This window comes from Panicum virgatum, chromosome 7K, assembly GCF_016808335.1.
Source record: "Panicum virgatum strain AP13 chromosome 7K, P.virgatum_v5, whole genome shotgun sequence".
Lineage (NCBI taxonomy): Eukaryota > Viridiplantae > Streptophyta > Magnoliopsida > Poales > Poaceae > Panicum > Panicum virgatum.
In genome coordinates this window covers 46954684-46966005 of record NC_053142.1, presented here as the reverse complement: position 1 = coordinate 46966005, position 11322 = coordinate 46954684, and the positions used below count along the sequence as shown (strand labels likewise).

The following is an 11322-nucleotide window of genomic DNA, read 5'->3' as shown; positions in this document are numbered from 1 at the left end:
CCGCGCGCTGGACTGGAAACAGATTCCACAGCGAAAAATCGATTGAAGACAGTAAGAGAACTCAAGTGATGGTTAATAATTGCTATTATTTATATTTACAAATAAAGAGTTTAATTTCCTTGCAAAAAAAAGTTTATTTGGAGTTTTTTTAACTTGGAGTAAACGCCTATATATAGGGAATAAAAAAAAGCAAACGCCATCTTCGTTAGCAATTGAAGCGTTTAGAGACTTGTTTGTTGAAGTTCTGAACACATGCCTGTGCTTTCCATGGAGCAATTTCCTAACGAGCACATCGGAGAGGAGTTGATAGGTGCAGGAAAATAATTGACAGACATGGCGTCAAGTTCAGTTCAGCACAATGCACGGGCGATTACAGGTTCAGTTTCGATTGCGCATACTATCTCCCGAAATTAAGTTCAGATCTAATTTAGCACGATTTTGTAGCACATTGGTACTCAGGATTTTCCAAGAACGAAACGAAACAAAACAAAACAAAACAAAACGCTACTTGAGAGAATAAGCCAGTTATCTACTATTTCTGCCAATGTGGGTAAAATACAAGCGAGAATTAAGATGAAAGTACAGGGCACCCAGAAAAAGGGTCCAACTGCAGTACAGGCAAAACTGACAGCATTTTGTTTCTTTCTAGTAAAAATCCAACCACCAGAGAAACTTAAGTAACGCGAGCTCTAAAGCGGGGCTAAGCTCTTGTGATGCTTAGGAGGTGTTGGCTTGGGCCTTGTTGAGGATCACACCCTCGTACTTGACCTGGAACCACTTCATGGCATCCTCCTTGGTGACCCTGTGCTGGATACCAACACGGGACTTGCACCTGCGCCGGCGGGCGACACGGTACCCAGCACGCTCAAGAACAACGTAGAAGTCCATGCCGTAGATACCGGTAGATGGGTCATACCTGAGATAATGCGATAAAGAAATGGTTATTAACAAAATGTAACACTTGATTAAGCAGACACCAGGCAGCCGGGAAAAGGGAACTATCCCCTGCAAATATGCACAATAAGTATCCTGAAATTCCAAATCCGCAAGGGAGGAGAAACGAGCCACAAACACACAATGCCCACATATGCACACAGTTTATAATGTTCTACAAACTGAACCAAGTGGGAATGGCATCATATGCACAATTTATAACAAGGATACACCAGGTCACAAATAGCTTGTCAAATTTAGCAAAATATGCCCATTGCACCACATTACTACAAATTTGACCATAGACCTGGACAACCAAGCTAACCACGCAATCAATAAGATACAAAAATCAGATACACCTAAAGAACAGCATTTTGACTTGATAAGGACTCGAGCTAACATGGCAACCCTGGTACAAGCACACACTGAGATTAACTAGGTGATACACACTGGTGTGGAAGTTTCTGAAAAAAAACATTGAATTGAACTCAACAGAACAAAATATTGGAAATTTGATGTCACCAATTCGACATGACTTGCGAAAATAACTTGGATACTGTAATAGATAATGAAAAACCAATTCCAGTACATAAAAAGACCAAAATGATGTCATTGGCATAAAGGGAATTCTGTGGTTGTATGATTCCGTCACTTTATCACAACAGAAAATAGATGAAGCTACTAAAAAGCTAATTTTAGTGGATTCTCAAACTGTGTTAAGCTGTCATAGTGAGTAGAAAACCCCACATGCTGCACACATGAATCTAAAGTTACATGTTCCCTCGTTTACTTACTGACAAACAGCCATCATAAAAGCATCCATTCACAGAAACAGTACACCACATTTAAATCACTGGAGAGCAGAAATGGGATAATCTTACTTGATGCCAAGATCAATGTGCTCCTGGATACCAAACCCGAAGCAGCCGGTCTCACTGAAGTTCCTCCTCAGCAGCTCGTACTCCTTGACCTTCAGGCCACTCTCCAGCAGCTGCATCGCCTTCTCTCCCCTCACTGTCACGTAGCACGCAATCTTCTCATTACGCCTAATTCCAAACGACCTCACAGTGTACCTCGCTGCAATATCATAACACCATCGGTTTGAGCACCGTCAACTCAAACCACACACATACTTGTCTGACAGGTTTAAGAAAATCACCCTTGGAGAACACCGGTGACTGCCCACTCAGCTGCTCGAGCACCTGATAACAATCACTGGAGGTTAGAGAAGAGCAAATGGTGAAGATTGTCCAAAGGCAACGATGAATAGTGCATACAAAGAGACATCAAAGCAATTAAGGACATTGACCAGTCTCGAACTGAAACTATGCGAAAAACATCAAACCACAACTGATGTGACAAACAATCGTATTCCTAAGCATTTGGACGGCACAATTATTATGTTGATAAATATAATACGATATGATTTGACGGCATGAGGAGTGGAGGATAACATACAGAGCAGAATTATTTCTCACAGAAAATGAAATGGAGCACAACTAGATACGATTCCGACAGACCACAATACACAGCTGAAAGTAAACTATGAAACACAAGCGCCGAGCAAGCATACAAATCAGAGCGCAGAAACTAAGGTGGAATGGGCGAATACCTTGGCGGCACGGGTGAGGCGATCACCGCTCTCGCCGACGGAGATGTTGAGCACGAGCTTCTGGACCTTGATCTCCCGCATCGGGTTCGACTGCTTCTTCTCTGACGCCTGCAATCGCAGAAATCAAAACAGAAACCAACCCCACATCGTCAGAACCGCACGCACGAGAGGGCCGAACGATTCGATGGGACAAAAAGAGAAGGGGGCGGCGCTAAGAACAGCGCGAGCTCACCATTGGAAGATCTGGGAGGCGACGGCGAGGGAGGTGAGATGGTTCTGCAGTGCTGTGCGGGGCGGCGGCGGCGGACGAGGGAGGAAGCTTTATATGTAGACAAAGAAACCCTAAATCCCCTCATGCCTTGTGCAATTACGTACTTAGCCCTGAGCAACCTAGTGAGTGGAGGGGTGTTTTAGTAATTTCGTGAAACGAATTGGCAAAAAAATTTCCGTTGCCGGGATTCGAACCCGGGTCTCTCGGGTGAGAGCCGAGTATCCTAACCAACTAGACTACAACGGAATTGTGATCAGGGCAGACTGGTATTTTATATAGTTTAAAGTAATTGTTTGAATGGACTCATGGAGCCGCACGGCGCCAACGATTGCACGTCTGCCTGCGCGTGAGGCCGTTTCGGGGGCCTTTGGGCCAACTAGGCTGGGCTGCAGTGCACGCCATCGATGTGAGCGTTTGAACAGACCGAAAATAATCCTAGGCCGTCATGGAGCGGCCCGCTTTGAATGAAAAATGAGTTCTACTAGTGTTCTCTTGGATAAAAATAAATGGTCACACAATTTTTAATCCTTGGACAGAAAACCAGGGCAACGGCAAACGAGATGGTTCGCTCTTTCACGTGGGGACAAACAGCTAGCATTAGAGCATCTTTTAACAGTTTGTCATATCACTTAGTACCACGGACTCCTCTCGGCATGTCTCCCCGTCGTCTTCTCCCGCGCCTCCCCGTCGTCTTCTCCTGCGCGATGGGGGACGGCGCCGACGGCCGTGGCGGGGCTGGGCGGTGTCCTCGTCGGGCATCCTCGTCGCCCACGCACCGGTGGGGATCAGGCCGATTTGGCCGGAGGAAGCAGGGGAGCTCTTGCCCGTGAGCGCCGGCATCCGGTTGGGGTGCGGCCATGGCGACGGCAAACTGGCAGCGGCGCTGTAGGGCGCAGCAGCCAGCGATGGCGGACCGCGGCGGCTCGTCGGCTAGGAAGAGGAAGGGCAAAAATGGAAGACGACGGGAAGGCGCGACAGTGGCTACGCAGCCATTCAACCACGCACACGGCACACGCGGACAAGATAGAGGGAGCAGCCATGGCCGCCGCCTTGTACTACCACCCGGCCGCCGGGAAGGAGAGCCTATGTGACGGAACCGCCAAATTAAAACTCTAAATTAAGTGTAATGGCCGTCATTTGAACACATCGGGCGCATTAACTTAATGGTTTAATTTGACAGTCCTTTCTCAACCCACGGCCCGGTCGAAACAACACCGGTAATCCCACGCGAAGGTGGGCGCAGATGGTACAAGCACGACACTACTTAAAAATACAATAGTAGTACACCACAAACATAATAAGTTTTACAAACCGAGTTCAAATACAACAGTTTTACAACCCTAATTTAAATACATACTTGACACGCAAGTCTTACAATATTACAACTAGAATTTATACTAAAGAAAAGACTACACTGCACTTCTGCCCACGCTCAGCCTAGCACCACTGGTCAGACCGGTTAGCCAAACCGGTCAAACCGGCCTGCATGCATCTACCCAAGGACTACCGGTCAGACCGGTCCATTAGACCGGTCAGACCGGTCGCAACAAAACAGAGAGACTGCACGCTCAGGCCGCAAGTGTGCAACCCGCCGACGCCCTAGTCTAGGGGTCTCGCTCAATCACCTCCCACCCCCTCTGCATCACGGCGGATGAACTTAATGCAGCAGGGGCAGAAGTCGACGTCTGGGTGTCCTGTAACAAAAAAGTGGTGGCAACAAATCCTGAGCAACTAATACTCAGCAAGACTTACCCGACCAGTTGGTATAATTTAGCCCACATAACTAGACATACAAAGCTTTTTGGGCTGGTGGTTGGTTTTGCAGAAAAGCGCTAAAAGCGAGTCCTTATCTTCCAAGTTTAAGCTCCATTTATAACAATAACTTTACTAACCATCTATGATTTGCAAACCTACAACAATTAAGGTGGGCAAACATTAATTAAATATCAACAACCCTCATTGCATCTCATATCTTTTTATTCCATTTCCTTTCTACGATGTGACCAAGAGATCAAGGCTCTCATAACCGCGAGACACGGCGAATCGATTCGATTTAACCTTGCAAGGTGGACCTAACCAACACGGCACGCATAAGCCCCATCGGGCCACACGCACCAATCATTCCCCTCCCCGCCTTGAACTATAGAACCGCCCCACCTACATATAGTCAGTCGAGCTCAACGTGAGACCACCAAAAGTAAACATATGCATCCCGTTTCTCCGCGACTACTTGACTCGCCCTAAGGGGTGGTGATAAAGTTCTGTACCTTCGAAGCGAGGCAGTACTAGACTTACCGGTTTCGACTACCTCCTACTCCTGGCATGTGATTAGTACAGTTCAATCCCCGATCAGCACAGCCAATAACGGAACGGTCTTAATCAACACAGATGGGGCTACACATTCCCCCATCCGGTCTCCCAGCCCATATCTTCTATCTTGAACATAATAGCTCATATAATGTAATTTAGAGACATCCTATATCTCGCGAGTGACAGAATTATCACTCGACTTCTACCGAACCCTATTAAGCATAGCAGTGCTACCGACCTACACATACTAGTATAGGGCCCAGGAAAACCTAAGGATCATGCAACTAGGGTTTTCAAACAACTCCTACACGTAATGCACAAGTAATAGATACATATATAGGTGTCATAATTTGAAATAATAGGACATGCACCGGGGCTTGCCTTCGGACTGCTACTCAGTACTAGGGTGAGTTGGGCTTTGGGTCGGCTCCTCACGACCCTCCTGCTGCGGGGTTTGCCCATGCGGCTCTTGTGGCTCCGCAACCACCTCGTGTACCACCTCCTCCGCTGCGGCTGCTACACGTGTGCATATGCATATGACATGAGAATGCATGCATGATTTATAAAAATTACAAATAACGAATAACCAAATTGATTTCCAACTAATTGCACCAACAACCTCCTATTTAACCTTCTCAGCCATTGCTATACCGGTCAGACCGGTATGCCATACCGGTCAGACCGGTCTGGCCTGTGTGCGACTCGAGACCAAAAATCCGGAATATCCGGACGTATTCTCGGAGTATCCGGACTCCCAAGTCCGGAATATCCGGACATAAACTCGGAGTAGCTAGGCCACTACAAACCCGTAGTATTCGGACAAATGGCCGGAGTCTCCGGACCCATACCGGTCAAACCGGTCCTTCCTAGACTAAAGGCTAGACTCTTGGTGCGACGAAAATCGCCTACCAATTCTAAAACACCTCTAGACACTAGTTCAGGGAGACCTTTGGACGTTTTTGACTAGAGGAAAATCACCTAAGATCATCTAGAAAAGGAGATCGACCCATCCCTAATAAAATACCTTGAATGAATCCTTCCCCGCGAAGAACTTGAATCCCCTGCTCCCCAGGGAGGGAATAGCGAAGAATAAGCCTCCCCAAGTCGATTTAATCCAACCTTGACCTTGAATCGAGTGGAAAAGGAGGATTTGAAGCTTTAGGGCTTGGGGAGAGGGAGGCTCGGGAGAGAGCGTGAGAGAGCTGGTGAGGGGAGTACTGGTAAGGGAGAGAGATATGGCGGTTTAAATGACGTGGGGCCCAACAAAACGGTTGACTCAGCCCCAACCGGTCAGACCGGTCTGGCCCAAGCTGACAGGAACAACTTGATTTGGTGATTTGTAGCGTGAGTTTAAACTAATGACTGTAATTAGTTTTAATTACAGAGAATTAACACCTGATTGTTACAGCCTAGACGCAGTGGCCCCGTCCTTGCTGTCGCTGGCCCTGCGGCCATCGCAGAGCAAGGTGCTGTGCATCGGCAGCAGCCGGTGGTGGATGAGGAGGAGATGGGAAGGGAAGGCGAGGGCGAGCAGCATCAGCGGCAGGGCAAGGGCACGCCCTGTGGCGAGGCCCGCCTTGTTCGCTCCCGTCGCCATGGAGTGGTAGGAGAAGTTGAATCGGAGAAATTTCCCCTTTCTTTTATCCTTTCCGCCTTGTTCGCTCCCGTCGCCATGGAGGGGAAGTGTTTTTCTTTTATCTTTTCCGTCGATTGCATTTAAATAGCTAAAACTTTAATTTTAGGGAGTAAATTATGCCAAACTGTTGGAGATTGTCTCTTTTTTTACTTGACATATATTTTAGGGAGTTGGCAAATCTTAGTAGAAAATGCCAAACTCTTGGAGATGCTCTTACATCATACTATTTATTATTCACGATTCTACAGATAAAGAAGACGTGATGAAACTACACGTATGACCGGAACTCTCAAGCTAACAAAGTTACAAGGAGGGTAACACTAACAAAAAAGATCTGAAGAACAAACAAACTTCGGCTAATCAGATCCAATCCTTTGGGTTTATGCACGCGTCCAGGAGTTTCCATTCTTCAGTCCCTTCTTCTGGTTTCTGCAGGCAAGGGTTACATGTTAGTGGTATTTCAGCAGTACCTTTTCTTCTTTTGTATTTTTGCTAGGACTTTAAACGTTCTCTGATGGCAAAACAAAGACACGTCTATGTTTATTGGTCGGCAGAGGAAAGCAGCATTTTTAACTTACATGATCATACTGCCATCGTGCTGTAAGTGGAAGAGACACGAGTATGCTCTCAATCCTTCCTCCAGTCTTTAGGCCGAATGTTGTACCACGATCATAAACCTTCAAAAGAAGGTGGTATTAAAGCCAGAAGACGTTCATCCACGAAAGACACTGGCTATGTTAATCTAAAATCACTTACAAGGTTGAACTCCACATAACGACCTCTCCGCAGTTGCTGCCATGCCTTGTGCTCCTCGGTGAATGGAGTGTCCTTACGCCGCTCTATGATTGGTACGTATGCAGGAAGTACAGAGTCCGCACATTCTGTAGGGAAAGAAAAACACCTTGGTTGTTAATACCATTACTTGAGCCCACCTCAAATCGCACTGCAACCAAAACACTGAAATGCTACATACTCCCTCCGTCCCAAATTATTAGTCGTTTTGGATTTCCTAGATACATCAATTTCGCTACATAGCCCCATAATTTAGAGGGAGTATAATTTAGGGGCAAGAACACAAATGCCCCATAATTTAACTACATAGTAAATAGCTCATAAGAAAACAGAACATGATTCAAAGCTATAGCCACCTTAAATTTGAACTCATCTCACACAAAATGTGTGGAAACTCTATCACACTGAACAATTTAGAAACCACTTTAGAAACCTTAAATACAAATAAGTTCATCCTATCAGTCTAGCAAAGTGTCCCACCTGTGGCAAAGTTGAGAAGCATTTCTTGATCATAATCATTAAGATCATCAAAAAATATTCCACCAAGCCCGCGTCTCTCATTACGGTGCTGCATTAAAAGACAACATGACTACATGAGAACTCAAACACAAGGTGCCAGAAACTCTTAAGAATTATTGATTGCTACATCCAAAGCTTCCTAACAGGAAATTAGTATCTTCTCCAGGATTGCCAATATACCATGGCCATCACAAAGACACAAGACCATTAACCAAATACAGAAAAGATGTTAAAAGTTTTTCTTTCTTTCTTCGTGGTATTTGAACCAAGTTAGGAAATGCAGAATTGTGTCATTGCAAAAAAACGATACTAAACAATGCGATCCAAACTGTAGAAATGATTCCTTTTTTAGCTTCTAAAATCAAAAAGAAGGAACTGAAAATACCTTAATATAGAAATAATCATCACACCACTTTTTGAATCTTGGGTGAAAACTTGGATCAAATTTATCGCATGCTTGTTTTTGAACCTGATGTCAGACAATAAAAATGTTAATGACTTTCAACGAATATGAAGAAGCAACTAAACTGCTAGGATAGCTATTACCTAGCTTATTAACTCTTCTTTTTTGTTCTGTTTCCTCTCAAGATTAACAGAAGAACTTTGCCCATAAGAAAGCCTACCATAAATTTTACTTGTGCTAGTACTAATGTGGATTGCCCACATGTTGAACTGAAAGACACCCTTTTTCAGAGTAAAGAACAGCTATAAAGTATATCAGAAACCTAATAGATTGATTAACTACATTTGAGACTAGTTTACAACTAGAAATGGTGCAGCATTAAAAATAGTACTAATTCCATAGATTCGCCTAGCATAGTACTATCTAGGAGACAAGCATTGCCCAAGATATGAAAGAAAAACATCCTAGAGTCTAGGGCACATGGCTTTGCAATATTTCGGGGGTGTTACGTACAGAATGGAAATGCTTCACGTCCTCTTCAATAATGTATGAAGGAGTCAAGTCAGTACCACCCCCAAACCACCATTGTCTTGGTGCACCAGGAGCGTCTGCAGTTGGATATTATAACAGATGAGCATTAAAAATCACATTTCCTACTAAGAAAGACACTTACAGTATGCATAAATTTTTTGAATGTGCATAAAATTTCCCCAGCGTCCAAAGATCTATATGAATGCGATATATTTGCACAAGGATTTGGAGATGATCATGTTAAACTTGGGTTACCACATTAAGAAAATAACATGACCCCGGTTCTCTTAAAGATATCTAGAGGATTTAGTCTATTTTAAGCCTATATTCACTAAAAAAGCAAAGTGTAAGAGCATCTCATTTATTCAGTGGTCTTTGTACATGAGGGGGGCATATATAATGAAGCACAAATCCTCTTATTGTGCAGGATATAATTAAATGTAATACTTCTAGATTGTATAGCATAAAAAGATACCTTTTGGTGCATCTGTCTCAAAGTAACGGTAGTTAAAATGCAATGTAGGAGCAAATGGATTCTTGGGATGGAGCACCTGCCAAAAAAAATAATCTTTAAATCCACGTATCATATTCATAGGTATTAAGATTAGTATTGCCTAAAGTTGGCAAGCATTTTTGTAACCCTGAATAAGCATATTAAATTATCAGTGTCACTAAACAAGAGGTCAAGAGCATGGTGTACATTAAGTAGAGTAGAACAAACTGAACTGAAATTGATCACCACACTTCAAAGGACTAACAACACATTCATCTAATTCATCTATCAACTGCTTAACAGAATATTTAAATGAAATCTATGCACTTCTGTTGTAGCAGTGAAAAGATCGATCATATAGGTACACGACGCTAGTGCCGTCAGCACAGAACAATATGCTAGCTATTCAACTGTGCAGCATGCACATATCAACAACTAAAGCAAATGGGTAATTTATGCATCATGATCACGCTTGTTAAGCCAAAATGACCAAATTTTGTTTATAAATGTTAACAGGTTCAACGCATTCTGATTCTCGGTGCCCATCATACAAATGGAATGTACTGCCTATACTGGGAGCAGGGGAGCTAAACACTAGCTTCCTACTGCATTGCAATGTCTACATGCAACTTAGAATTTGCATAGCGGAAATGGAAAAGGGATATTGGATTTTCACGTCAATGCACCGGGAAAGGCACTTACCGAGCTAATCCCCGCGGCGAAGAAGGGCACGGGGCCAGCCTTCTGCGCCTCCGCGGCGCCATTCTTCCCGGCCTCCCCCTTGGCCGCGCGGTACGCATCCGGCGGCATGACCCCGTACACGACGGACACATTGACCCCGGCCTTCTCGAAGATGCGGCCGTCCTCGAGCACCCGGCTGATGCCGCCCCCGCCGCCGGGACGCGACCACACGTCCTCGACGAACCGCGCGCCGCTGCCGTCGGCCTCCTCCAGCGCGGCGCAGACCTCCCCCTGCACCCTCCGGATCATGGCCTCGAACCGCTCCCGCACGGACCCGGACCCCGCGCCGCGGCCGTCCTCGCGCAGGAACGTCGGGGGCGGCTCGCTCTCGGGCGTCTCCTTCTCGATCGCCACCGACGCGCGCACGCGGAGCGCGCGGCTCCGGCGGGGGGCGGGGCACCCGCGCGGGAGGTGCACCTGGGCCGGCGCCCTCCGGCGGAGCCCCGCGGGGGCCGGGGCGGGCGCTAGGGTTCGGGACGGGGTGGAGAGGAGGGACGACGCCATTGATTGGGGTTGATTGGGTCCGGCGAGCGGTGGTATGCTTGTTTTTGTAGACGCCGGGGGCGGTGGCTGGCTGCCGCCGGTGGGCGGCGCGGGCGGGATGCGGCCCGCGGTTTTGCAGGTGGGAGGAGTCAAAAGGGAAGAGCGGGTGGGAGGGAGAGCTGCTCCCCCTATGCTTTGCTGGCTTGCTGCTCTGCCGCGCTGGCTTCCCAGGGGATAAGGAAACGGATCATGTTCTGGGCTCTCGGGATTTTCAGATTCCGCGAAAGGGAAGGCATGCCGCATGCGTGCGACAGTTAAAATGGCTTCTGATTTCAAAACGTGATGAGAAAAAAAATGACTGATTAGCAAACTGGTGAGACATGCACATCAGCATATGTGATCATACGAGACGTGTTTGTTCGAGCTAATTTGAAATTGGATTTGCAGTCTTGTTGCCATTCATGTTCTGAACTTGTTTCGTTTTCAGATAAGTGTTCTGAACCTGTTGTGTTCATTCAATCATTCTCGTCAGGTTCAGACTTTATGGCCTTATTATGGGGGTAAATCACTGTCAATCTCCGGTCACTCCATGGCGACA

General features: G+C 46.1%; 2 protein-coding genes and 1 non-coding gene across 3 annotated transcripts; all 3 read right to left on the bottom strand.

Annotated features, from left to right (window-relative positions):
* Positions 1–494: 494 nt before the first annotated feature.
* On the bottom strand, positions 495–2935 carry LOC120641736 (60S ribosomal protein L11). Its single transcript, XM_039917959.1, has 5 exons — positions 2778–2935; positions 2546–2653; positions 2093–2135; positions 1815–2010; positions 495–916 (listed from the first exon to the last, which is right to left on the bottom strand). The coding sequence occupies exons 1-5, from the start codon at positions 2778–2780 to the stop codon at positions 718–720; spliced, it is 549 nt and encodes a 182-aa protein (XP_039773893.1). The 5' UTR covers positions 2781–2935; the 3' UTR covers positions 495–717.
* A 54-nt stretch (positions 2936–2989) lies between these two features.
* On the bottom strand, positions 2990–3062 carry TRNAE-CUC. The gene has a single exon. It is a non-coding gene; the product is annotated as a tRNA-Glu (tRNA).
* A 3814-nt stretch (positions 3063–6876) lies between these two features.
* Positions 6877–10931, bottom strand: LOC120641735 (oxygen-dependent coproporphyrinogen-III oxidase, chloroplastic-like). The gene is made up of 8 exons (XM_039917958.1): positions 10203–10931; positions 9483–9558; positions 8990–9084; positions 8459–8542; positions 8035–8122; positions 7519–7643; positions 7341–7439; positions 6877–7191 (listed from the first exon to the last, which is right to left on the bottom strand). The coding sequence occupies exons 1-8, from the start codon at positions 10743–10745 to the stop codon at positions 7123–7125; spliced, it is 1179 nt and encodes a 392-aa protein (XP_039773892.1). The 5' UTR covers positions 10746–10931; the 3' UTR covers positions 6877–7122.
* Positions 10932–11322: the final 391 nt, after the last annotated feature.

Bases quoted from the DNA above. Each gene is read 5' to 3' on its own strand.
- LOC120641736 (XM_039917959.1), bottom strand. The intron at 2,011-2,092 runs GTGATTTTCTTA...ATGATATTGCAG, and splicing joins GTCACCGGTGTTCTCCAAGG to CGAGGTACACTGTGAGGTCG. The intron at 917-1,814 runs GTAAGATTATCC...GCATTATCTCAG, and splicing joins CACATTGATCTTGGCATCAA to GTATGACCCATCTACCGGTA.
- LOC120641735 (XM_039917958.1), bottom strand. From the start codon at position 10,745: ATGGCGTCGTCCCTCCTCTCCACCCCGTCCCGAACCCTAGCGCCCGCC. The intron at 8,543-8,989 runs GTACGTAACACC...GTCTGACATCAG, and splicing joins ACGTGAAGCATTTCCATTCT to GTTCAAAAACAAGCATGCGA. The intron at 7,440-7,518 runs GTAAGTGATTTT...CTTCTTTTGAAG, and splicing joins GTTATGTGGAGTTCAACCTT to GTTTATGATCGTGGTACAAC.